Source organism: Centroberyx affinis, unplaced genomic scaffold, assembly GCF_046629955.1.
Source record: "Centroberyx affinis isolate AG114_WGS23_722 - 3 ecotype Tasmania unplaced genomic scaffold, CSIRO-AGI_Caff_v1 ptg004010l_1, whole genome shotgun sequence".
NCBI lineage: Eukaryota > Metazoa > Chordata > Actinopteri > Beryciformes > Berycidae > Centroberyx > Centroberyx affinis.
In genome coordinates this window covers 169,448-196,833 of record NW_027281818.1, presented here as the reverse complement: position 1 = coordinate 196,833, position 27,386 = coordinate 169,448, and the positions used below count along the sequence as shown (strand labels likewise).

At 40.9% G+C, this 27,386-nt stretch overlaps 2 protein-coding genes across 3 annotated transcripts in view; one reads left to right on the top strand and one right to left on the bottom strand.

The window, feature by feature from the left end:
* LOC139663432 (SLIT-ROBO Rho GTPase-activating protein 3) overlaps positions 1-10,506 on the bottom strand; it is a 61,615-nt gene extending 51,109 nt beyond the window's left edge. For both annotated transcript variants that reach the window (XM_071542099.1, XM_071542098.1), the window contains exon 1: positions 10,097-10,506. In XM_071542099.1, the coding sequence (XP_071398200.1) occupies positions 10,097-10,160 (64 nt within the window). In that variant the 5' untranslated portion in view covers positions 10,161-10,506. The remainder of the gene's footprint in view (positions 1-10,096) is intronic.
* A 6,634-nt stretch (positions 10,507-17,140) lies between these two features.
* On the top strand, positions 17,141-25,942 carry thumpd3 (THUMP domain containing 3). The gene is made up of 10 exons (XM_071542096.1): positions 17,141-17,244; positions 17,579-17,894; positions 18,559-18,636; positions 19,622-20,050; positions 20,570-20,700; positions 22,546-22,615; positions 22,738-22,853; positions 23,008-23,112; positions 24,168-24,291; positions 25,344-25,942. The coding sequence occupies exons 2-10, from the start codon at positions 17,670-17,672 to the stop codon at positions 25,524-25,526; spliced, it is 1,461 nt and encodes a 486-aa protein (XP_071398197.1). The 5' UTR covers positions 17,141-17,244; positions 17,579-17,669; the 3' UTR covers positions 25,527-25,942.
* Positions 25,943-27,386: the final 1,444 nt, after the last annotated feature.

Below are 27,386 nucleotides of genomic sequence, written 5' to 3'. Positions count from 1 at the left end.
ACATGTACTAAAAGATAAGACAGCAGTACCTGAGACTAATCAATGGCTGAGTAGAGATGAACCGGTGGTGCATCCTAAAGCAGGCTGTCATCTGTCAGTCTCTTCATCCTCTTAATCCTCCCTCGTAATTATCTGTTGGTTTACTGAGTTTCCACTGGATGTTCTGTCAAACTAAAATCAATCCAGACTGTAAAAAGGTTCATCAGCTTACCTTATGCAGTGAAATCAGCTGCATTACCTCTATTAACTTGTGGCTTTCCACCTCACGCTCACCTCTCACTCAAAACAAATGCCATCTGGGCTGCTATCGCTTACTATCTGAAATCTCTGGAAAAAAGGCTTGATGATAATTAGCAAGATTGCTCATGTAATATGGTAAAGAGAGCTTCCCAAACTGTAATAAACCTTGAACCTCATGCCTTTGATGGTAACTGATGATCACAATAAACAAAATTAGCAATCAATTAGCCATTACTTAAGAGAGTCTTCACAGCAGCTCCACTTCACAGTGAGGAGTGAGGAGTGAGGAGAGGGAAACCATCTCAGACTTTATCATCTCTCCCAACATTGACTTTCTCTCTGGTCCCTCTCTGGTTCCTGTATCATGGTGTGAGCGCGTTATATGAGTCTGATGCTTCAGGGAAAGCCCAGGCTCTAGCCACAACCGCAAACGCGCCCTTTTAGAATCTAGCTGTCCATCATGGCTGTATCCAGGCTCCAGCTCTGCAGGACCACAGAGAACAGGCTGAGAGGTGTCTCCATGGCAACACGGGCGTGCACCAGTCCCTGGGGAGCAGCTTATTGGAGAAGAGGTGGAGGCTGCAGGATGTGGATAGGTGGCAGAATGGAGTGAGAAGGCACGTTCAGGTTTATGCATTGTGACATGATGTAAATTTAACTATGAAGCTGACAAGGTAATCAGGGTACGGTGGCATCCAACCAAAGCAGTAAAAAATTATTTTGCCATTTCCTTCTGGATTCTACATTCATCAGCACTCTGTGCAATATTTTCGACCAAATCAAACTAGAATACTCCCAAAAGGTATTTACAGATACTCTCAGACAGACATGTGGCTTGTTAAATGCTTCTATTCATTCTACAGCATTTAGCTCTTTAGCTGGCTGTGGGAGGCGAACCTTTGGTGAATCATAACCCAAGAAGGATGTTGCCAGTAATATTTTCAGTTTTTTAGTTAATTTTCAGTCACTTGAGTTATTTTTGCACCCATTAAAGAGACACTGTACACTGTCCCTGTATAATACCACTGCAATTACAGTAAACACAGTAACATAGATATAACAAAATGCCAGTTTGTGTACTCCTAATAACTTATGACACTGTGCCACACATGATTCCTTTTCTACCATCAGTGGTGGGTAAGAGAGATTTGTGTGCTACAAATGGGAACACTCTTAAATGATCTAAAGTGCTTCATTGCTATATAATAGTTAATCAGGTAGATTCCAAGTAGGGCTGGGCGATATGGACAAAATCAATTATCACAATATTTTTGACCAAATACCTCGATATCGATATTGCGACAATATTGTAGGGGTGACTATTTGTGCTTTCACAAAATATTTACACAATGAGATTTTTTATAAATAATCATCAGTAATGTGGATATAATGATTAAGTGGGTAAAGGTAAATAATAGAACAGCTAGAACAGTCTGGTAAGTTCAGAAAATTACATCACTTTACTGTAATGCAGCCTTTAAAACCAGGAAAAGACAACACTTATGCCATATCACGATATTACGATATCCAAAATCTAAGATGATATCTAGTCTCATATCACGATATCGATATAATATCGATATATTGCCCAGCCCTAATTCCAAGCTTATAAGGACTTTGCTAATGACTTCAAATAGCAACTTTTTCCAACTCTAGTTGTGAAGTTATTTTTGCACAACTGCCTTCTGTTTCTATGGTTACTGACTCTCTGAGGAAAGTTGTTTCAGAGTCCTTATTGCTGGTATCATGGAGCGCTGCTGCGTCTCCCATGGAAACCCGTTGGGTAATAAGGCCAAAAGTCAAATAATGGCATCATTTCCAGTCACTCTCTCGCTTGCTCAATTCTCCAACAGCAAATCTTGCTTGGCTGTTTCTTCTTGCCTTTTTAGATTTTTTTTATTTTTAGATATTTGGGGAAGTGTTTTAATAATGTTTTGAAATAATGGTGGCAACTGAACTGCCAATAACTCAAGTGAGTCAAGCCTCTAACATTGCTATTGAGTGTCCTCAAAAAACCCTTGAGGAGTGTTTTGAGATACAAAAAGTGTTGCTGAATCCTGAGGCACTTGACAAAAGGTTTTTAAACATGGCATTTTGGAAATCCAGCAAATTGAGTGAATTAAAACACCTGTCACAGTTTTTCTCACACTTTTCCTTCTGAATGTACACAATGTCTGGTGACAATGGTGGGAATTTAACCCACAAACTCTCCAGCTCAGGGTGCACATATACCACCAGGGAATTGAACTAATTGAGATTTTCACATTATTAGTGTGAGTCGTCATTCATGTCAGCACAGAGAATATGAAGAATTAACTTCAAATTCTTAGACATGCAGTTCACTGAAGTGTTTTAAACAGCAGAGCTTGTGGTCTGGTTTTCAGATAGTACAGTGATGACAGATAAAAGACAAAGGAGAAAGAAAGAGCAGAGCAGCTGATTTAGAGTCAAAGTCATCCAAGCACAGTACATGAACAGTTCCCCAGCAGAGAGAATTTGCCCACTGAACCACTACAAAACCGCTAGGCACTTCTCAAATCATATCTATATCTAAGTCCAGCAACTTGCACACTTCCAAAAGAGGACACTATTGATTATTATAATAAGATTTGACTTCATTTTGATTAAGAACTAAAAATTGAATTTTATGGAGGTCAGATAAGCAAACATTGTTTTCATATTTTGGTGTTTGTGCACCACATAAACTTTAACAAGCTTGTTTGATATTTCAGATAAGTCAAATCATGTATTACATGAAATTTAAGTATGTCGACACACCTGTAATGGGATTTAGTCCCTCTGCAAACACCAGGTCTTAGCTTTGATGCAGTGTTTTACTTGTTCTGAAATACAATCATGGTGTCTCAAACTGCACTCTTCAGTGTCAATTGAATTTGTTTCAGCATAAAAAACTGAATGCAATAAGTAGTGAGATCATTCAATGATTAGCATTAAATAACAGAAAATGGCAGAAAATGAAATAGTTTTTCCATTTAAATGGACCCTTGTCTACTTCATCAATGCCAGCACACGAACCACAGAACTATTCTGTGATTGTGTTAAATGATAATCTATGCCTGGCAGATCTCTCATTTCACAAAAGGCTGATTATCTCTTGAGTCGTTGTAAAATGGATAGAACAAACTCTCGATTTATCAAGCAGCAGCTGCATTCACATCATACTGGGTCTAAAGAGACCAGAGGTACCAAAGGTTAGGGAACACTGAAGCAACACTATTTTTAATGATTGCCATTTATGGTGACAGAGGGCATGATGATAGTTCAGTGTGACATGGATATGGAGTTTTCTAAAGCGCGGGTTACAGCTCAACTCTGTCATTTCTTGGCTGCTTGTGCTTCAATATTCAGTATGTGAGATCTGTAAGAGATACAGTATGATGGGGTAAGTGGTGGGTGGTGGAGCGTCTGTTGTGGTACAGAAACACGCCCTTCTCTCTGATCAAGCTGTCACTGCAATAAGAGATCCACATTTTGTCAAACTCCTGCTTTCTTTCAAATTAACGCTTCAATAAAGTGTCAAGTTCTTCAACTAGGGCTGCAACTAACAATTATTTTCATTGTCCATTAATCTGTCAATTATTTTCTCGATTAATCGATTAGTTGTTTGGTCTATAAAATGTCAGAAAATGGTGAAAAATGTCGATCAGTGTTTCCCAAAGCCCAAGATGACGTCCTCAAATGTCTTGCTTTGTCCACAACCCAAAGATATTCAGTTTACTGTCATAGAGGGGTAAAGAAACCAGAAAATATTCACATTTAAGAAGCTGGAATCAAAGAATTTTGACTTTTTTTTCTTAAAAAATTACTCAAACCGATTAATCGATTATCAAAATAGTTGGCAATTAATTTAATAGTTGACAACTAATCGATTAATCGTTGCAGCTCTATCTTCAACGTTTAACAACACTGTTTTTATAGCATGGAAGCTTTCCAATGTTACAAATTCCCTCTTCATCAAGTCAGTAATATAGAGCTAACTTGAGCTGCCTGTTTGCTGGACTGCTGCTGCTTCAAACACAACCACCAACTCTGAACAAAGCCAAAAACAAATGTATTGGGCAACACAATAAGCAAGCTACAGCACCTCCCAAGATCATTCTGGCTTGCTAGCTAGTAGATACTTCTTCCTTTGCAAATATTGTCTCATTCAACAAATGAGCCACACAAGTTGGCAGCTAGAGGAGCCTCAGCTGATGAGTCAGTGCAACCGCTTCCTCACCTCCATAATGTCTCCTCTCACCTAACATCAGTATCTAGACCGCCAGCTTCCCCAGCATGGTAACAATAGCTAACTAACCAAATCACACTATGATGGCTAATAATAAGCGTTGATGTTGAAATGCATTTCCACTATCAACTGAACGACACATACAATATACAAGTTATATTAGTTCAAGTAAACTTCACCGATGTTGACATCACTACACTAAAGCCCTGAATAGGTATTTGAGAGCACAAAGCGATCACATGCTGTACTCAGAGATGGTCTTGTTGACTTTAAAATCAAACACTTCCATGACGGTTTCCTGCATAATCTCCCTCAGCAGAGCAGCTGTCTGTAGCCCGGGGCAAAACAAACAGAGGCACACCTAGTCTCACATGATTCTCATCATTGTTAAACCAAACCGCCAACGCCTTGAGGGTCATTAATAATGATCTTCATTAAGACACAAGACATGACAACCAAATTTAATTTTCATATATGCCATGAGACGTTTGAGAACACAAAAGATACTGGCCATTTGTCTAGATCAGACTTCAGCTATAGGCTACAAACTGTAAGCTGACATCAATGATCATACTGATAAACTGAAAAAATTATATCATGTGATTTCAGGGAACATTTAATTGCATTTTTTCAACACGTTTTAACATGGTTAGGTGTGTGATCAAGTGTCACTGCACTTGAACTTCCCTTTTCACGTGTGACTCTGCAGTCGGTCTTGTGAAATTAATAAAGCTCCCAATATCCTGCAGAGCTCCGTCAAGTGGCATGTACACTCCACAGCGCTGTTAGACATATATGAGAAGTTAATCAAATCACTCTCAGGTTTTTATTACGTCTGCTGAGTTGGTTAAATGTGTTGCTTTTGGTCTGGCAGAAAGGAACCTGCAGAGACTCGCCTCTCTCTCGCCAGGCCGAGCAGCGGAAACTTGAACCCAGAGGTGTAAAAACTATACTTCCTCTCCAATAGCAGCACAAGTGTTATTGGTTTTAGTTGTGTGTGTGTGTGTGTGTGTGTGAGAGTGTGTGTGTGTGCAATGACTGGCCTGGGTGGACACTAATGTACAACTAGTTGATGACATCTGGAGGACACTCAGCTGATGAGTCAATGCAACTGTTCCCTCACCTCCCATAACAGGTGATGCCTCACATCCATTCATCTCTCTCTCCTCACTTTGACATGACAGTTTCCTGTTCCCCAGCACAGTTGCAATGAATTACTAACCACATTTCCTTTGTTAGTTAGTTAGTTAACTAGTGTTGGTGTCCAGACGTGTTTCCATTGTCAACTAAGTGATTTCAATGCACACAGTAATCACAGGCTGTATACAGTAATGGTCTTGACTCTTGCCACTTTAATGTCAAACATTTTCATGAACGGGTTCCTGCATTAAACTCCCTGATCAGAGTAGTTGCCTGTAGCCTGGAGGAAAAACAAATAAAACAAACACTCTTAGCCTGCTGTAACTTTCATCACATCAAAACTGTTCTTTCTCTCCAATAGCACATTGCATGTGTGTGTGTGTGTGTGTGTGTGTGTGTGTGTGTGTGTGTGTGTGTGTATGTGTGTGTGTGCCAGTGAGTAATGACTGGCGTGAATGTGCATGAGTACAACGATGGTTACATCTAGGGAATGACTATCACACTGGCCATTAGCTCTATCTAAAGGGCATCTCAACAAAATAGCTGTAACAAAAAAATTATTCACATGTGAACATTGAAGATAAACTATCAAATTAAGTCAAGACTAAGCTAAATTGAAACACTGATCAGAAGAGTTTGGATTTAATCTGTGAAACACTAAGGGGAAAAAAACAGTAATACTTTCCCATTATCAAGTATTGAGAATGGCAGAAAACAACAGAGAGCAGGGCAAAATTGTGCTGCACTCGTAGTACAATGAATCAGGTAGACATTGCAGTGTTGGGAGCCAGGGAAGGCAGCCAACAAAGCAGGCAACCTGCTGTCCCTCCACTCAAAGCACAGCACAGGGTGGATCAGCAAAAAGGAGCAGCACCAGATAAATGGCAGATCAATTTAATGAAAATGGGCCATTCCAAAGACAAATGCACCATGGCGTGCATCCTGGTGGTCCAGCATGCTCGTCTCATGACTTATATTTGTGACATTTAAGGGTTTCAGTTTAGTTCCCAAGCTTTGCCGCATATATTGTATGTATCACCACTACCTCTCTCTCTATCTCTCTGTGTCTCTCTCTCCTCTCTGTCTCTCTTTCCCTTTTGTGTAATTGCACAAAGCCAGCAAGCTAGTTTATTTATGTTCGCAGGACTCTCAAAGCATCCAGTTTTGTATGTTGCAGGGGGGTGAAGGTTCAATTCACCCTTGTCCTAGTGCTGGGGAAGTATGCATTTGTACTGAAGCTATATTTTAACCTAACCTCTGAACCGTGAGTGTAACTGTCAAAACAGCTGTTACTGTAATGGCTGGGCCTGAGACCAACACTTCACAAGGTGCATAAATGATATAAAACTGACAAGCAGGAGGAGGTAGAGCTCCGGTCCAGCCAACCACAAGGTGGTCGTCTACAAACCAGAGCCCGAGCTCCTCAGTCAGTCCTCCTCTGTTCAGTGTATGAACCCTCTCTATTGAAATGCTAATGGTAAGCTGTGCCAGCTGAACAGCTTGAATGAAGTGAACACCATCTCCCAGGTCCTTCAGAGACCTCGACTTGGCAGCCAGCCTCATGGGTCATCAAGAATTCATCGATGGCAGAGGACTTAGTACGGCTTAGTAGTTTTTTACACTGACAGAGAAAAGAAATGTATCAAACTGAGTGAACGTCGGGTATTCTGAATAACAATTTTATCTTATGATGTGTTTTCCTCTTAGCATCCAATTTAAGCAGATGTAATCTTCAACCAAGGTGATAATATTCGCCTGTTTGACTCGTATAGCCTTTTTCTCTGGTGTAAGTTCGAACTACTGTTGAAATCAAGTGATGATTATTTTCTGTAACCAATCTATTAGCAGCACTAATAAATAATAAAGCAACCTTGCAATCTTGTTATGGCAATCAATGAGGAAGACATTGATGATTTAGCCCTCTCTGCCATGTACACATTACCCAAAAAGCAATAACTCACGATAAGACAGGTGCAATTTCCAGTCTGAATCTCATTACGGTTAGATCACTGCCGGGCTCAGTTCATAACAAGCCATTGTTGTGAGGCTCTGGATGTCAGGGGCAGAGCCCTCTGTGACCGAGGGTAGAAGCCCTCCATGTAGTGCTGAAATGATCAGTCGATCGACACAATCAATTAGAATTTTGGTAATCGCTTAATCGTTTTAGCCATTTATCAAGTAAAAATAGATTGGTAAGACTGTAAGATTTGCTTGCTTTTATCCATTTCATATCATTATAAAATTAACACTATTGGGTGTTTTTTTGGCTGCTGGTCAGATAAGTAAGCAATTTTAAGAATCACTTTGGGCTCTGGTAATTTGTGATGGGCAGTTGTCATTATTTTTTAGATTTTATAGACTAAATGATTGCTCAATTAATCAAAAGAATAATCAATAGATTCATCGATAATGAAAATAATCGTTAGTTTCAACCCTACCTCCATGTGATGCAGCAGTGGAGAATAAGAAACAAGGCCAATTCTCTAAATTAGCATCCTTCCTATTCACACACTTTCAAGCCCCAGTCTAGTGCAAACCCTGGCTCTATGAAACAACAGCACTGCTCCCATGACAGCCTCAGATCTAAGCTGAATAATTGATGCCTAAATTAACAAAAAAGGGCCAGTAGTAAAGTGGCACAGCAGTGGAGAGATGCAGGATAAACTGGGCATTGATATGCTAAAAACAAGATATGTTAACATGTCAGAGCCATTTTCTCAATGACCAGCATGTGCCACTGGATAAAACTGGAGTCATACAGCGGACTGACCTCAGTCACAGAGAGAGAGAAAGCTAAGGCCAGATGGTAAAAACCAATATAGGCCGTTATCAGACAAGCAGTTGATATACTGTCCATACAAAGAGAAATGTCACTCAAGTGTAGATCAATCCTGTAAATCCTACTGTAACTGTTGACACACTGACTCCTCTGAGCGTCTGAGGTCTGGACCAGTACATGACTCGGGGGATCATCAGCCGAAGCCCCTGAAGCGTAGCGTTACTGAAGCCACAGAGACTGAGAGTGGTAGTAATGGGGCGAGGGCCTTGAAACTGAACCCCCAGCTCCACTTAGCGAAATGTCTGCTCACAACCAGCGTCTGTGTGTATTTTACGCCACGCAGCAGAACTAACTGTCACCCATCACCTACTGATAGTTTATTTGGGTGACTTGGATTATTTCAGACACATTCAAGATTTCATTTAATCCCTGCATTCAATAATATGTTATTGCATAGTTATTATCTATTCTCTTGTTTTTCATAGTGCTTTAACATTGTCCAAAATCAACTGTCTCTACAGCTCATCCTACACAGAAATGTACTCATATACTTGGACAGAGCAGCATTAAGCTTCAGCCTGAAACCGTAACTCATATGGTCCAATTGAGCCCATGTCTCACACCACACAGTGATGAACAGGCTGAAATACAGACTGACAGGCATCACAATAAAGTACTGAATCCACAGCTCCCACGTTCACTAATAAGCTTTTTCTAGACGTAAATCTCATTCCAATCCATCAGTCTGTGATCCGATACCAGATTAGAGATAATCTTTGGAAAAATCTTGTTGCAGGTTAAGTGCTGTGGTGCGTGGAAAGGGAGTGAATGATAACATTAAGCCACAGATGTGTTTTATACACATTGTCAGGTGAGAGCAGCGAGAGAAAACACCCAGTCAGAGCAATCACTGACAACGACTGAAAGGCCAAACGTGAGGAGAGTGTGATCAGGCCCGTGGATTACAGCTGCAGCCGCCCTGTCATCACAACACACTATAGGACATGAAATAGGGAAACATGTTTAATCGATCAATTTAAGTCAATTTGGAGTGAATTTCATCAAGAAAATAATGGAACTGTGTCATATTTTATCAAAACTGTTCTCAAAGGTTTGTTGAGCATCAATAAACACATTTATTAACACAGCAAGCAAAATGCAAGCCCCAAAATATGAGAGAAAGAGGTGCAATAAAGCAGCTATAGTCCTCGATCCTGCACTAGAAGGATTTCAGCACACGGATCATTTTACCCAGCAACAAAAGCGTGTAGAATCAAGATCCTGACCATTTCCCCCCTCTCTATCTAAATGAAAAATAGGAATCCAGCACACAAATTGCATCTTACTGTTGTGAAATCAATACATGTTTTAACAAAAGAGGGGAGGGGGGGGCATGCATGCAGATAGTGGGGCTCGCTTTTCGCACTCTGCTCGGTCTTGTCATTGGATTGACTGTCACGGTTTACCTGTCATCCGAAGGCAGAGTCTTCTGTGAGTGCGGTACGTGCAACACTGTAACAGCCATAGATACATGTACTACCTAGGGATTGACTGCACTGAGTGTTAAAAAAAAAAAAAAACATGCAAGTGCAGAGGAAACAAACTGCTCGTCGGGGAGAGCCGACGGACAGGCTCTGCAGAGACAATGCACACAGAGCGGACAGCAGAAATAATATTCAAACCCCCACCTTTGACTTGGGTCTCATAGTCAGCAATGATCTCTTTATCCTTCTTGAATTTCGTGGATGACATTGTTCCTTGGGTTTTAGGGTGAGACCCTATAAGTCGGGGACTCTATTGGGTCTTCGGTGATGATCCTCGAGTTGCAACGTTTTTCCTCCGTTTTGTTTTTTTGGGTTTTGTTTTTTTTTGTCGTTCTAGTGTCCGTGCATTGGAAAAAAAATCTTCTGATCGGTGTTGTATTCCTGCAGTCCAACAGTTTTGCTCGCCTATCGTCGAAATCTATGTAGAAATAACAGTAGAGCAGCTCCGATGTTGCATTCCTGCCTTTTCTCTGCGCCTGGTCTTTTCTCCGGCAGAGGAGCGGGGTGCTCCTGCTCCTGGCACCAGCAAACTCAAAGGCTTCAGCGGAAAAAAAAAAAAAAGAGACAGCAGCGACCTCAAAACTGTAACATGATGAAGAGTGGGAAATGACGCTTTAACATTTCAGCCATGCCAGCAGTCACCCCCCTTTTATGTGCCTTCTGTGCCCCCCCAAAAAACAACAGATGCGTACGAGTCAAGCTCACACCATTCCTACTCCGAGAAATTGCGCTGCAGGGAAACAGGAATTTAAACGAAAGTCACGTGAGTCTCCTCCTATTGTCAAACCCCGTCGCACCCCGTCCTCCATCCCCCGCCCTTACACACACACACACGCACGCATCCACGCACTCATGCACGTACGCACGCACACACACACACACATTTAATACTGAAAATACAGTATGATCACCTTTACTGTTAACATTTTGCTTTGCATAAAATGATACTCGTATAGTGATACGCCCCCCCCACACACACAGACACACACACACATTTATACTCAAAATATGACCACCTGTACTGTTGACGTTTTGAATACAGCCAGGCTGAGTTCTCTAGAGGTATAAATAGACTTAACATGGAAATTTGCCCCTCTCTAGTAGTCATTGCCATGGGAACTTCACATTTTCCTCTATACATTGCCTTCACCATGGCTACTGTTTAAGAGATGTGCCGCATATCAGCAGCATGTGTGATAGGCATGCTGCTCTATCACACACCCAGTGCAGAGACTTGGGTTAATGGTTCAGGCATGGCAGAGCACCACCTTCTCCTTGCTTTGATATGTAATCCTGAAGGCAGCTGTGGTGGTGGTGGTGTGTGTGTGTGTGTGTGTGTGTGTGTGTGTGTGTGTGTGTGTGTCTGTATGTGTGTGTGTGTGCAGCGCGGCACTCACACACATGGATCATTATCTTTTAAAGGCAAAATGGCCTTTGCAATTCTTTCTTGCAAAAGACGTACATAATGTCCATTTGAGCAGGTGCATAAAGATGGGTGGTTCTCTTTGCTCCTCCTCTTCCTCTCTGTCTGTCTTGGCAGAACTGATGCTGACATTTTGATACTTTGTACTGTGGGAGGAGTGTGACAGGAAGAATGACATGAAACCTCAAGACCACTGTTTTTATGAGCCTGTATACTAATCTGAACCTATAGCCGACAATGTCTTTAAACACGTCCATATAATATGGATATGTAAAGATATACAGTATAAATGCCTAGAGACATGAAAAAAGAAACACAACCTGTGTAGGTGTGACAAAGAAACCCCAGAGGGTTTATAAAAACATCTCATCCCATATATGAGTGAAATATGGTTGAGGAGACCCAAGAAACTTGCATGGAGTTAAGGGATAATGTAATGCTGTTAGATTCTGCCATAAAAGGAATAAAATGGAACTTCTAAAATTTGGTTAAATTGTTCACAGTTAATTAAATTTACTATCGAACGGCAGGTTGTGTATGTTGTTTTCTCCAAACATTCACAGCAACATGAATCATCTTTTGCCGCTGTGTCAAAATGAATCACATTTGCGTACTTTGAAGTTATGTTTATGAGATCGGAGTCATGGGTTTCTTAGAAGGCGGAAAACCGAGAATATTTGTATTCATAACGTGAAGAAAAGAACATTTCCAAAGCACTGTGCTGGCTGGGAGTCAGTGTGTTCCCTGACAGGTACTGTCAACCGGGTGTTTTAGTGTGTTTTTTGGGACCTGGTTTGTTGTCTGTCACCTTGCCTATTCTCAATTCAGAGGAGAACAGGCTGTTGACTCACAATGAGGTGGCACAAACCTGCAAGCTGGAAAACTGCCACGCTCTAGAAGTTCACTGCATTTAATTTCCATTCGCATGAGATATGCTTAGATTTCTAGCCTATGTGGCAACAGGTAGGGGAAAATTATTATACTAAATTTATATACTAAATATACTAAATTTAGATGCCATAACATTTGAAAGAGTTATTTAAGAAAGCAAGGTTTTATGATTGTTTTAAAGGAATCTTTTTTATTGAGCCATGTGATTTATATACTCTGCTTTATATCATTCCGTTTATTCAACAAATTCTGTGTTCTACATGGCGAGGGCACACATTGTTTAAAGTGCAAATCATTCAATCAATGCTTTAGGAAATGGGTAACGAAATGACTTTTATGTGACTGCGAAGCCACGTCAGTGTGAGGCTCATTATTATGCTGCCTGGAGCCTTATGTTAGTCTGTGGGCTGCAACCCCAATTTATAAGGCACTGTAATTTGAGGACATGGTAGTGCATAAATGAGGTGCAGAGATCAACCAGTCACTCTGGAGAGTCTAATTGAACTATCGCAGAGACGACAGAGAGAGACAGAGCGCACCTCTATACCTCAAGAATATCCGTTCACTGTAGGCACACATCTCACACACTCTTGATGCTCTCCCAGGAATAATGACTTTAAAAATCAGGTTTGAATACTTGCCTGGCGCCCTGTGCAGCAGATATTTCCTGGCTGATGAACACAGCAGTACACCACCCTCTTTGCAAGAATAAAAGCCCCTGAGGGATGTCTGTATTCATGTCTGTATTCTATGTGTCTCTGTATCTGTTTGTGTGTGAGAGAGAGAAAGAGAGCGAGAGAGAGCAAGGGAGAGAGTCTTGCTGTGTTAACCCTCGCCCTGGCAGCAGTATACTGTGTGTTGTACCTTTGTAGCTCCTGTTGAGAGTCTTTAGTAGGTTGTTTGCCAGGAGTTATGCATCAGCTACACATCTGTGACACACCAGCTGTGATGGAGTGCTGAGAGACAGGTTGGAAAGGCCCGCTATAGGGCCTTTCCAACAGGATGGATTCTGCTTGTTTTGTTTACCTCAAAGAAGCGCCCCCCCCCCCCCCCCCCCAGCCCCCCTTCTCTCACCCCGCTCACCCTGACTCTCTCATCAGGCATCTCAGGGGGAAGCCTGGGAAACTCTGACTTCACCATTTTTAAGGCACAAAGATCCATTGTGAGAGTGGGAGCCGCTCTAGTCTCTATGCCCAACAAGTGAAAGCATGCCACCTGGGGATACAGTCTAGGCCAGCGTACCAGAATATGTAATTATGTATATAAAAAAAAGTTGTGGTATACAAATAGAGCATTTGGCAGCTAAAATGTCTTATTTTAATCTCTAAGTGCATACTGACAGTGGAACTATTTCTGGAATGCTTTTTCTAATTATAATGAATCCTTTCAAAATGTCTCATGAAGAGTCAGAATCACATTGTATAAGTTTTGACATTACTGATGCTCAAGAGTAAGCATGTGTCCTGCTTGTCATGCAAAGATGTGTATGTGAGAATGTGTACTGACAAATGAATTGATGGTATTTCAAATCAATACAAGTTAATATCTATACCTTCACTTCCAAATCAATACTTTGGCCTACATCAATCTAAAAAAAATCTGGAGAAGAATTCACACGGTATATGGAGAGAAGATGCATTAGTGAGTCAGAATGCCAAAATTTATCTTTAATTAAGGAGTGAGAGTGATCATCTTAGCTCTGAGTGAGTGCAGTGAGCAGATTAAGCCTCCAAGGCAGCTCCTTCCTTAGATTCTTCTTCCCATTTAAGTGATTTTTTCCTATCACTCATAATCCCTCCACCCTTAACTGCCAAAGCTCCATGCAGTGTGGGACTCCAATAGACAGGATGTGACGTAACAATCCTTCATTTCTGTCATAATCCAGGCTGAGCATTCATACAGAAGCCCATTGAGATGCCAAAAGAACAATGTATTAACCCACACACAGTAAAAGACATCAGGCTCCGCTGTTATAAATCTACAGGACCATTAGACAGGCAGCACCGTTCACTTGCCATCTAATCTAAATGTACCTTCAACACCTACCTGCACTTCTCCCTAGTTCCCAGCATTACCTAATTAACACTCTAACAAGACCTGCACTTTGTCTCCCTTTTATGCTTTCAGACAAAATTTTAAGCACTTGGGGATCACAACATCATTGTTTAGTACATCCAGGAATAGATACAATAGATTATATTGTTGAAATTGTTCACTGTGGTTCAGCTTCTTACGATAGACTTTGATACAGATTATTTGATATTATAAAATAATTACACTGAAAATATTCAAATTGATTTGCAGATTTATTATTCTAGCATCTATCCTCCGTTAGTTCTCAAGGATTTTCTGAACAACGATTGCTCTTGGAGGTGCATCAAACATATAATGAGTGAGATTGCAACACTGACTAGATCTGTATTGCACCCTGAAAGGCCTAAATCTGTACTAGCCATAATGCTGATTGTGTAACAGCTACAATCTCACAGGTTTTTGGAATTATCATATTTTTTCCATTTGGACCATATGAGTTAGACTATATTAATTGCAGATGTAATAAACTAGGCAGAAATGCAATAGGAGAGTGATCTTTGGGATTCTAGACACACAATGTACAGCATTTAAAAATCATACATCATGCTGTGGTCAGTTGTCATTACCAGCTGTATTATTAAAAAAAACGAACATTTTCAGCTCCATAAAATGGCCTCAAACGGTTTTGTTTTATGGTTCACATCTGGGGAAGTATGGATTGGCCTTTGAAGCTGAATTCAGGTTATGACTCACTGTTTTAATTTCTCCAATTCAGTGAAAAGGCTCTCAAGGCTCTGACTTCGGTCCTTTTAAGAACTGATTGCAATACGAGACATTCATCTGAAGTCGGATAATCATTATCGTAGTCTTTGATAACTTCTCCTGCCTCATGTATTTCATCAAATCTTCTCATGGTGCAGCTGGGGAGGGGTGAAATCATTTTACTTTGTTTAGTTTACACAATCCTATTGAGACAGAGGCGGCTCAATTCCTCTACTGTATGTTTCATATTGTGTTCCCTAAGAAGTAGATTACCTTTGTGGCTCATACAACAGTCACTTAGATCCTAACCAGTAATACCACACTGAGAGAGAGCCTGAGGACTGTTTGCACTGACGGTCCTCTCAACGCTGTGAGAATGAACAAATCCCAGTGGGTTTATCATACCTGATTGCTTTGAGCGTTTTCCCTTGTCTGTAAATGAAGTCACTCTGGGGTGCCTGCATGCTTGGCTTTGCTCCACATCGAATATTATTGCTGCTGAGGGTGAGGACTGTGGTTGGTTGTGTTTGGCTCTCTGTCATGCCTCCACACTTTCTCCACTCTGAGCTTCTCCCCGCTGCCTGGCTAATGTTCTCTTTCCAAAGGGGTTAAAAGTACTTCCACACAAACTGCCATTGTTTACACAAAAAGTTGCTTTTGCAAATCTGTTTCCAAGATGATTAAGTTGGTAAAAGTTTTCTGGAGAGCCTCTGTCTGACTGTACTTGTACGCAGCACCAGCCATCTGCTGTGTTGGACTTTTCATTCCCTGACATGCACACACTCCCACTCGTCTCTCAGACTTCACACTGACTAAACAGTTTGAAAGAATGCATGGCAGTTGACCTAAGAAACAAAGTTAGGAAAACAACAAAACATTTTCACTATAGGTAGATTTGAAACAAGTGTACAATACAGCATGACTTATTAAATATTTAATGTTTTTCCTGTTGAGGGGTGTACTGCAAATAAAAAATAGGCTCTTTAAAGGGTTAGAAAACTGATAAAAATAAGAAAAGTGCTTTGTTTACTTTCACAATTCCAGGTGTTAGATGAAGGTGATAGATGGAGAATTATCTCAAGCCCCGACCTCAAGTTCAAGCTGGAACTTCCACAGCCCACAGGTATAATTAATCAAACATGGAGGTGTGACACAGAGGAGAAGACTTGTTATTCTAGCCACCATTCTCTATATTAACTTCATTAACCACAAGGGATAAATGGTGAATGGAGATTACGGGTGACATTAATGTTTATTCTGCTATGCATAAGATGCCTGGAACTAGTAATGGCAAAGACGCTAATATTTTTGCATGGAAATAATCACTGACAGTATTGGGCTACACTCCTATAGTAAGCTGGATGAGTGAATACACTAAATTAGCTACACCATACTAGTTTTATCTAACAGAATTTCAAAATGCATCTTACTGTTGATGAATGCTTATTCATTCACAGAATGCTTATTCACTCACAAAATTCATATGTTCTATTTCATCTCACTCAGACATAGCCGTAAATGTTAAGAAGACTGAGGCTGTAACCAAATGTATTTGGCAAGCCAGCAGACTCCCACAATTACCAACAGGAAACACGAGTAATAGTCTATATGACAAATGATAGGAGATTGTGAATTGATTTTCCTTTCTCTGTTCCTTCCTTTGTCTTCTCCCCTCTTTTCCCATTCGATTTGCTTAGGTTGTGTTGTTGACTTGTTCATGTTCTCTTCTGTCTTTTTCCACATGATTCTTTTTTCAGTGGTGGGGAAGTCTGGCTGTGAGGGGCCAAACATAAAGTTGGAGAGACCTGGCAGGTCTCTGGCTGGCTGGCTGGCTGGCTGGCTCTCTCTCTCTCTCTCTCTCTCTCTCTCTCTCTCTCTCTCTCTCTCTCTCTCTCTCTCTCTCTCTCTCTCTCTCTCTCTCTCTCTCTCTCCCTCCCTATTTTTTCCATCACCCTGTTGTGATGTTGTAGGAATGGTGTTTTCAATAGTCCCCCAGCTCCAAAAAACTATACCCTGACGCCATCTACCGGTCATTTACGGTAAACATGTACCCGGAAGTAGTATCCAGCCTGTCAGTCGCTGTAGCTGCCTCGTGCTTGACGGGGTGGTCCGTGGTCCGGTTCCAGTTAGCGAGTAACAACTGGTCCCGACAAGATTTCCATCAACTCCTACAACTCAACCGGTGGGCTCATTACAAGACCGTACTTGATGTGTCAGAGGTTTTTTATAGATATACAATTCTGGCTACATTTCATTTTATTCACAAGAAAACTTTTTAGCTCCAAACAGCTAACGTTAGCCAGCTAGGTACTAACAGTTAACATTACCTACTGAGCATTAGGTTCATAATGTTTGAATTAACAGTATGTCATGATCAAAATGATTATTTTAAACGATATTCGTTCTTTGAGAAACGTTATTTCCTTGCAAATGACTTCCCCTACAGTCCTGAGCATGGAAAAATGTAAAATCTTGGCAATTTGAAAGCCCTGTGTTGACAAATTGTCTCTCTTCAGGTGCTGCAAACGTGTGTGAGTCACTGAGCTTGGCACTAGCTGTAGCACCACTGTGTGTAGCACTGTGTGTAGTGAGGGCCAGCCCACAGATATGTCGTCCCAGGGAGATGGGGATGCAGAGCAGGGCCCCACGTCCTCCAGTGAGACTGAGGCCACCAGTGAGGCCATCATCACAGTCACCATCGGAGCAACGGTGCCCACAGGGTTTGAACACACTGCTGCAGAGGAGGTCAAGGAAAAAATTGGGGTTGAAGCACAAATCAGCAAAGACCGTGGTCGCATATACTTTCAAATAAGTACTGACAAGCTTTTCCAGGTAAGATATGTGACCCAGAACTGATGAATGCCTCATTCCCAAATAATCACTGTCTAATTGCATTGTGACCACAGCAAACTGTGCTGTAGGTTGGTTATGGGAGTCATTGCGTTTGTGGAGTCCAGAAGTGTTTTATTGAAACCCCCATTTTAGTTTTGCCACGCGCAAAGAGAATATGTGCACAGAAAACCTTCAGAACTCGAGTGATGACACTTGTGGATTGCTGCAAAAACCAGCTGATTCACATGGTTTGTGCAACTCCATAAACAATAAATCCACCTGACAGTAGAATTTATGTGTTATTCTTATGATCTAATGCAGTTCAGTCTTGATGTGTGCACATGAGGAAGTCTCTCCATTAACCTGATAAAGGAAATCTCCTCTTGGTGGTGTAATCTGACTGTAGCACTGCAGTCAGCAAATGTAATGTTTTGAATATCGAAGTTAAAACATTTTTATGGGCCTGCAAAGTCAGTTTCCAATTAATTTTCATTGTAGCAGCTTAAGGTTTTTGATCTAACACTTAGTGATAGAAACAAAACTTGCCAATGGACTTCATTTTCTATGCCTTGCTATAGGGCAATTCTTGTGAATGTATGTGTATGCTCTATCTATCTATCTATCTATCTATCTATCTATTCATTCATTAAATTCCCCACCATAGGTCCATCTTCTGAAATCTGTGGACAACCTGTTTGTTGTGGTGGAGGAATATGACCACTATCAGTTCAAAGAATCCAAGGTAAATGACTACATTTGCAAATCATACAACTCAACACACCTCTCTAAGCCAAATAATCAACCCAAAGTGTCCCTGCTAAATGTTTCCTTATGTTGCCAAAGAGCCATTACTGAATATTACTGCCTGTAATTAGGAGTTCAAGCCCCGAAGCGGCTGAAACCCTCTTGTTTTTGTGCTGGTTTATTGTTGTTCATCGACGTTGGCGCAAATTCCCATGAGTTGGTACATCGCAGAGACATGAAATTTGGCTCAGTGACATATATTGGTAACCATTACTAGGTCCAGAAAAATGAACCCAATCGGCCTGAAGGTGGCGCTATAGTTAAAGGTCAAAAATGTGACCCTTTGAAAGGCCATAACTTCCACACCGTCAGTCCAATTTTCATTTAAATTGTTGTGATTTTTTTTTTGTTTTGTGACATCCCTCTCTCTACCTTCTGCTTGTGAGGTTGGTTTGGCTTCCTGGCTCAGGAGCCAGTGGGTGGGGTTGGAGGGGGCGTCAGGAAACTACCTGCACCTGGGTAGTTGTGGCTTCCCTGTTAATACCCCAGTTTTGCACATGTGATGTCATTGCCTCAACTTGTGAGGTGTGTGGAAACCATGTTTCCCCAGTGGTGCAGTCAGTAAGTCACCTTCTCTCGGGAGACAAAGGTCCAGGGTTCGAATTCCCAGGTGACCAAGTCCTACTTGCAACAATGTAGCAATTCATGCATGTGGTATGTAAATAAATAAATGTAACCAATTTCAATTTACATGTCAGTACCATTCAGAAAAGGCTAGAACCCCTTTCATGGCCGCTTGCGGCTATATTTATGAATGTACTGCTGCTAAAGATAATCATTAGCAGTCGCTGAGAAAATATAATTCTGAAAGGATTTTCAATGTAGCACAAATAAGTAACTTATTGCCATCTACATATTAGCTGATATAATATGTATATGCATTACTGTCAGAGTAACAGATGAAAACATTCTGTTTTGTACAGGAGGAGACACTGATGGACTTGCAGCAGCTTGCCTCCAAACTCCCCTGGACCAATGCTCTAGAGGTGTGGAAACTAAACAACTCCCTGAAAAAGAAAAGAGGCCGTCGGAGAGGAGGAAATGGCGCCAAGGGGAAACCTAACAGCGAGGCCATGGAAGCCGTCGTGGCTGAAACCGAGCAGCAGCAACTGGCAGAGCCGTCGGTATCCGCTGAAGGCCAGGCCAAAGAGGAGAGCGCACCTGATGTAGAGAGCAGCACCCAGGACTCGGAGGAGGCAGCACCCGAGGCCAAGCTCATCAAGTTCCGTGTGACATGCAACAGAGCTGGTGACAAACACAGCTTTTCCTCCAATGAGGCCGCCAGGGACTTTGGTGGCGCTGTACAAGAGTTTTTCCAGTGGAAAGCAGACATGACGAAGTTTGATATTGAGGTAGGCATGCTTGCTGTGATTGGACTGACTCATATCGAATACCATTGCACTAGCCAAAAAAAACTCTGCCTGTCCAGATAAATCTGCTAGGCATACCTCCTTGTTTAGTTTAACGAGTAACAAAAGAAAGAATAACAGCTCTGCTTATTAACTTTTCCATGAAGATAAGCACATGTGGTCACAGTGCGTGAGAAGTTAACAATACTATTTTTGGTCTTGAAAATGTGTGAAAGGTTAGAGGTTGATGTATATGTTTTAAAACTTCAGTTTCTCAGATTCATTAAAAAATGTTTTTGCACAGAGATGATGATCTGTGGTCTTTTCCATTCTCTAGATCTCAAGGTATTTCAGTGTTTCCCTCAAGGATTTTTGGTAGCAGTTGGCAGTTATATAATTATATAACACCATTAAATATAATTACTGGGTATTGTTGTGATTTTGTTTTGGGCATGTTTCTGTTTACTAGACTATACCTGTGCACAAGGCTATGCTGATGTTTTCTCATGTATATTTCTGCAGGTCTTACTGAACATACATAATGAAGAGGTAGTGATTGGCATTGCGCTCACAGAAGAGAGTCTTCATAGGAGGAACATCACTCACTTTGGACCCACGACTCTGCGTTCCACCCTGTGTTATGGCATGCTCAGGTAACTATACCACCAATTGCACTGTTATTGGCGAAAGGTTACAGTTATATCCCTTTGTTGGAAGGCTATGTTTGAGAAGATTGAGTAGTTCAATACTTTATTAATACAATTATCAACATTTGTTTTGTGTACTACCACTTTTTGTATATAGGATGCCACTCTGATGTTGTGATGCATAATTGCAAAATGTAATAACATAACTTAGTAGAATACTGTAATTGTCCTCTGCCCATCATGACCTCAAACTCAACTGGGGATTTCTCTTTGTTGAAATTTCCATGTAAATCTAGGGGAAACTACCTTTTGAAAATCTGTATCTGTTAAGTCATGTTTATTTGTATAGTCCTTACTCACAGTTACAAAGCTTCACAACACATAAGGAAACAATAAATGAATACAAGACTCTGAAACCTTACCCTCCAACTCACAAAACCACAAAAACCTGGACCAAACCTTGGGAGGGGCCTTTCAGAGGGATGCCCTTTCCAGGACAGTCAGTCATGCAATGGGTGCAAAAAACCAAAACAGAATAAGAGCACTTGGGTCAATGTCCACATCTGGCGCAGAGCTTCAGCAGTAACTCGGTCACCATCGTCATTGTCGTCACCAAGGTCATCATAAGAACGACACTCTCGGTCACCTTGGACTACTGCCACCAGAGGCGAGGCGGGAGGAAGAGTCGGGTGCTGCCCAGCTGCAACCACACCCTGAAATGAAGAGAGATAGGCGACACATCCATATGCACAGCAGACTGGCTCAGTCACTCACTCCCACTCACACAAACAGAAACAACATGAATGAACAAGTGCATACAGACCGGGAAACGGAACACACTAACTAAAATTCCCAGAAACCTGAGCTAGTGTTAGCAAACTAGTCTTACTTTACTTATGAATAAACCAAGTCACTCCCAGTAATTATGCAACGCTAAGGTCGGACAAATGAGAGTGGAAATAGATGGGTAGTAAGCCTGGATTTAGAGACATGTAGAATCTGAGTACAGCAATATGTGTACACAAACCCCGGGGACCCCTACTGTTCAAAGTTGGTGTGTGTGGTCTTCAATGCTGATAGTCTAAGCCCTATTGGTGTGAAAGTCTAAAATTCAGTTGATTGTGAGCTGCAGTTTCTGTTATATGATGGTGTTGAATGCTGAGCTGTAGTCAGAAAGCAACATTCTTACATGCATGTTCTGTCTTTCTAGATGGGTCAGGGCCGGGTGGAGGGTGAAATTGCGCCCTCTGTAGATCTGCATTATTTGAGTTAGAGCAACAGTCATTGAGGCATGTTTTTGTATTTTTCTTGGGCACTGGGATGATGATGAGTAGTCTTGGAGCAGCTGGGGACAACAGCCAGGGCCAGGAACATGTTGAAGATATCTGAGAAGACACCTGCCAGATGGTTGGTGCATGCTCTGAGTGTGTGGCTGGGGATGCCATTAACTCCAGCAGCTCTGCGTCACCGCTACTGTCTAGATTCTCACCTGCCCTAGACATCTCAGAGTGTGCGGCTGCACATAATCCCTAACCAATTTACACCAAGTCTACACTTCTTTGTTGTATGTCTTTTTAACAAAGATACACATTTCATGAGGGTACCATTTTCTGTCTACTGTTCCAATAGTTTTACTGTATGTTGTGTGCTGAGCTGTTATATACATTTTTGTTACAAAGCAAAGATTGGGAACAGTAGACTGAATTCTCTTTTACAGGCGCTGTTGTTTGCAATAAAAAAATAAAAGTGTTCTTAGTGATGGCACTGGTAGCAAACAGGCATGTTACATTTTTCATACCTATTGAACATTATTATGGATAACTGTATATATATTATTTTCTTTTGACACAGGCTGTGTAAACCTCAGGCATCAGATATAATACTTGATCCAATGTGCGGGACTGGAGCCATACCATTGGAGGTAGGTAACATTTTAATTTTTTCTTTCGTCAAAATGGGATTAGTTTAGTGCAAAGAAACATACAGTATGTGTATTAATTAATTGCACACACTACTAATTGTGTAATGGTTTTCTTTCATCAGGGGGCCATTGAATTTCCCAGTTCATTCTACATTGCCGGTGACAACAATGACATGGCAGTTAACCGCACAGTCAATAATGTTTGCCACATCCAGAAGCGAAGAGATGACAAAGGCAGGTGAGAATGTCGACAGCGTGAATAAAGTGTGGTGGAGACACTCCTCTGAGTATCTCATAAGGAGTTTGTTTGGTTATCATGAGAGTTGTTATGATTATGACTATTATGTTTTGGTTATGACTGTTATGATTTAAAAGCCATTATCTTTGAACAGTGCACCTGGGTTGCCCATTGACACGGTGCAGTGGGATCTGTGCCATTTACCCATAAGGACCAGCTCTGTTGACATCATCATCACTGACATGCCCTTTGGAAAGAGGTACCATAACAACAGTGTAGATGGTTGATAAATATTACCTATTAATAATCATGCTGAACCAGTTGATGGTTTGAATATACCTCTTGGAATCTACAGTGCCTTCCTAAAGAATCCAATCCCCTTTACTTTTTTCACATTTTGTGGTGTTGCAGAATGAATTCAGAATGGATTAAATTAGAATTTTTGTCACCATCTACACACCATAATCCATAATCTCAAAGTGTAATTTATTTACATTTTTTTACAACCAAATTTAAAATGAAAAGCTGAAATGTTTCGAGATCTAAATATTCAGCCCCTTTGCAGTGACACTAAATTGAGTGAAGGCTCAAATGCTCTGTACATGACTTTTGATGCACATCGTTTGACACACCTCATCTGGCTGTATGGAAGTCACTTCTGAGGAAAAAAGGGCACATGGCAGCATGCCTGGATTTTGTTTTTCTTTGTTTCCTCTTTTGATGTCATGCCACTCTTCACCCATAATGCAAAGCGCTGTGGCAGAAACTGGGCAGAGCTCATCACCCATCTATCACCATCACTGCTGTGAAGCATGATGGGGGCAGCATCAGGCCGTGATGAGGTTTTTCAGTGGCAGGGAGTGGGACACTTGTCAGGACAGAGGGAGCAATGTATGGAGCCAAATACAGGGACATTCTTGAGGGGGAAGTTACAGGAAGAGTACAGTAGGAGAAAGTCCCCAAATCAAGACGTGCCAAGTTGATACAGACGTTTTCAAGAAGACTGGAAGCATTAATCACTGCCAAAGGTGCTTCAAAAAAGAATTGTTTCAGGTGGTTGAATACATACTTAAATTAGATCATTCTGAATTTCCTGTTTTTACTTGTCACTGTGCAGTATTTTGTGTTGATTGTTGACAAAAAAGAAAACTATAATGAATTCTGGCTGCAACACCCCAGAATACAGAAAAAGTCAGCCAGATTGAATACTTTCTGATGGCACTGTACATCTATCAATAATGTTACGACCAAGGATGAGAACAACTTTAAGACTCCAAGTAAATGGTCATTTGTAATTTGGTTGTTTTCTTGAAGAATGGGCTCTAGGAAGAAGAACTGGGACCTTTACCCCTCCTGTCTGAGAGAGATGGCTCGTGTGTGCAGACCAGGCTCAGGGAAAGCTGTTCTGTTGACTCAGGACAAGAAATGCTTTTCCAAGGTAACGCTGATCCATTAAAAAAGGCACATAAAGTGTTACAAAGTTGGGGGCAGTCAGTGATTCTTGCCGTCTTTGTAAGCACAATCTGTGCAGTAACTCGTTCTTCTTTTAATATATTTTTGCATTCTAATATTTCTGTAGTCATTATGTCTGCATGCACACAGCTACAGTAACACTATGGTGCTCCAGAGCTGCTGCTGCTGTTTACAGTTCTGCTGTGAGACCCTGGTACCTGTTGCTTGCATCACTAATAGATGCACACCTGACTCCAAAAGTGATTTGACCATCAGGGTTTTTGCCGCCTTATTACAGAGTCGCCAGTCATGTCTTACACTGTTAACCCATGAGGTCTAGTCTCTGGCTCACAAGGTTATACAGTATATACCTTTATATATCTTTCCACACATAAATTATATGTTTTTAGGGTCAATACAGATACATAGTGAGTCACAGTTAGGTGGCTGATGTATGGTGTCATGTCTGGTATCATTAAAAAAAAAAAAGCTAACAGTAGACGTGTGCGTGTGTCTATGCATGCCTGTGTGTGTGTTACTAACAGTCTTAAGCAATACCACTGTTGATGTGAAGTCACTTTGGCTGATGTAATGGTTGACTTTGGACCTTGATTTAATATGGGCTTTCCAAACCTTGGGGTCCCTTGATATGTCTATGTAGCCTGGGAAAAATTAATTATCAGATGATTTATGTTATAAAGTTATCTGTATGCATTTGTGTAATGGGAAAACTACTGGGCAATGGTTTCTAACTTTTTCCCACTAAAATCCAGTAGGTGGAAAGGAGTTTTTTGTTTTTTTTACTTTTATATTGGGTTGGTGTGGTCCTTGTGCTAAAAAGCCCGCCCGAGTGGAGTCAGTTTACCATGAAATCATCTCTAAATAACCCCTCAACAGTCTGAGTGCTCCAGGATTGAATTAGCTCAGTTATTGCAACACAGAGGAGGCTTTTACCAGCTGGATTTGTCTAAGCAGAGATCTTGTTTAACACAAAACAAACACGTTAGTTTGTCCTGACAAGATTTATGTCGCCCCCAGGCTATATCGAGGATGGGAGGACTGTGGAGGAAGTCGCACACTGTTTGGGTCAATGTTGGAGGTTTACATGCTGGAGTGTACCTCCTGAAGCGGACTGGGGCAACGTTTGGCCAAACTCCGGAGGATGTCTATGAATCACAGGGAACTGTTAACACGCAGGGGGAAGAGAAGGTGGACAAGTAGCCTAATCATTACCCTGCTGTGAAGGTTTTGAAGTTGGTTTTTAAGAGGCTATAAAGGATTCATATTATTTATTCAATATACCCACTTTACAGACTTTATTTTACTGTATTTTCTGTATTCGGTTTCTTTGGTCAAGTGTGCCAAGCAGTTTTAGTTGTTGTTTAGTTGTTTTTTTTGTATTTGACAATTGGTTTATGAAGATGGTGGGTTAACTGGAAAGAGAAATGCTACTATTGCTAATGTTCAACAGCCGTTTGATAATTCTCCCACCCTCTGCTCGAGTGAGGCTGTTCATTTAGGAGTCCGCTTGTTATTCAGGAATATGTTGAATGTTGTTCCGCACCTCTCAGACCCATTGGGTGGTTTTTAGAGGACCTGTACGTTGCCCTTTGCTGTGATTAATAAATGTTGTTTCCAAAGTGTCACAGTTGATGCACGATTTTGTGCAACAATACACTCACTGTTACTAGTACCCAAACCGGTTGCTTTGACAGTGACATGCACACCACAGATAGCCTACACCGAGAGTAGAATGAAAAATTGGTAATTTGTACTGTCAAAATATTGTCTTTAGTTGGCGGGAATACTGCATATTAAATTCTGCACTGCCCGCATGATAGGTGGGGACGAGTCAAACCGCAGTTGATTTTTACAAAAAGGAAAATATGTGCGCACGTGCTCGTGTTACTCAATAATGAATCTCAGTCTACGTGAACTTTTGCAGGCAGTAATGTTTTACTTCCTTCTGTAATAAAGTCTAATGCTATCAGGGCTTAATATTTAAAGAGTATTCGGGACAGATAGGCCGTATAGGCTACGTAAACGACACTGTTACAGGTAGAACACTTGTTTCTTTATAGAGAAGTTGAAGCTTTTCAACCTGAGGTCCAGTTGGGTAATTTCAAATGTCAATGTGTATGACGTCTTTAGACATTTTTTTAAGTAATCCTTATAAATATTGTACAGTACAATATACACATGGAATTAACTTACTGTAACTGATGATTTCATTATTGACTTGACTCATATGTGGTAGTTTGGCTATACAAACTGTGCACTGGATTTACACAACCTGGATGATCAAATATTGATGCAGTCCATTTCACTATAGCGTTGTCTATGAAAAAGTACCTGCATGGGTAATATGAGGTAAACTGATGTTGTTGATAAGGTCTAGGTTACATATTTCCTCCTCCTCTTTCATGTCATGAGGAAATGAGAATCAAGTGTCTACAAGTCTGTGTATTAATGCAGACCAGGCTCTTTAAAGACATTACCAATATACCTTTTCATTTAGTATTTGAAAGTCCAACCAAATCATGATAGGTGGGGACGAGTCAAACCGCAGTTGATTTTTACAAAAAGGAAAATATGTGCGCACGTGCTCGTGTTACTCAATAATGAATCTCAGTCTACGTGAACTTTTGCAGGCAGTAATGTTTTACTTCCTTCTGTAATAAAGTCTAATGCTATCAGGGCTTAATACTTAAAGAGTATTCGGGACAGATAGGCCGTATAGGCTACGTATCAGTGCTGCCTCTTGGCCAGGTCTCCCTTCTAAAAGAGATTAGCCTACTGTTAGAAATAAAATAATCGCAGGGAATAAACCCAAAAATACAGCTTCTGCAGTGGCTTCATATTGATTTTGCGAGAGTCTGGATGCCACAGCGGGAATATGATATCTTGGTTACAAATTGCATCAAGTGGGAATTTTTTCAATTTTATTTTATAAATTTGAGCATGTAAATTCATTGTATAGCCTACATCATAGTACAGCAAGTAGTAAAACTGGTGTTATGTGGGGACTTTTAAGAAGAAGAAAAAAATGATTACCTTTTATAAATATAGAATTAATTTAAC

Excerpts from the sequence above, each read along its gene's own strand:
- thumpd3 (XM_071542096.1), top strand. The coding sequence starts at position 17,670 with ATGTCGTCCCAGGGAGATGGGGATGCAGAGCAGGGCCCCACGTCCTCC. Across the intron at positions 22,854-23,007 it reads CGAAGAGATGACAAAGGCAG|TGCACCTGGGTTGCCCATTG; the intron begins GTGAGAATGTCG and ends ATCTTTGAACAG. Across the intron at positions 24,292-25,343 it reads ACAAGAAATGCTTTTCCAAG|GCTATATCGAGGATGGGAGG; the intron begins GTAACGCTGATC and ends TGTCGCCCCCAG.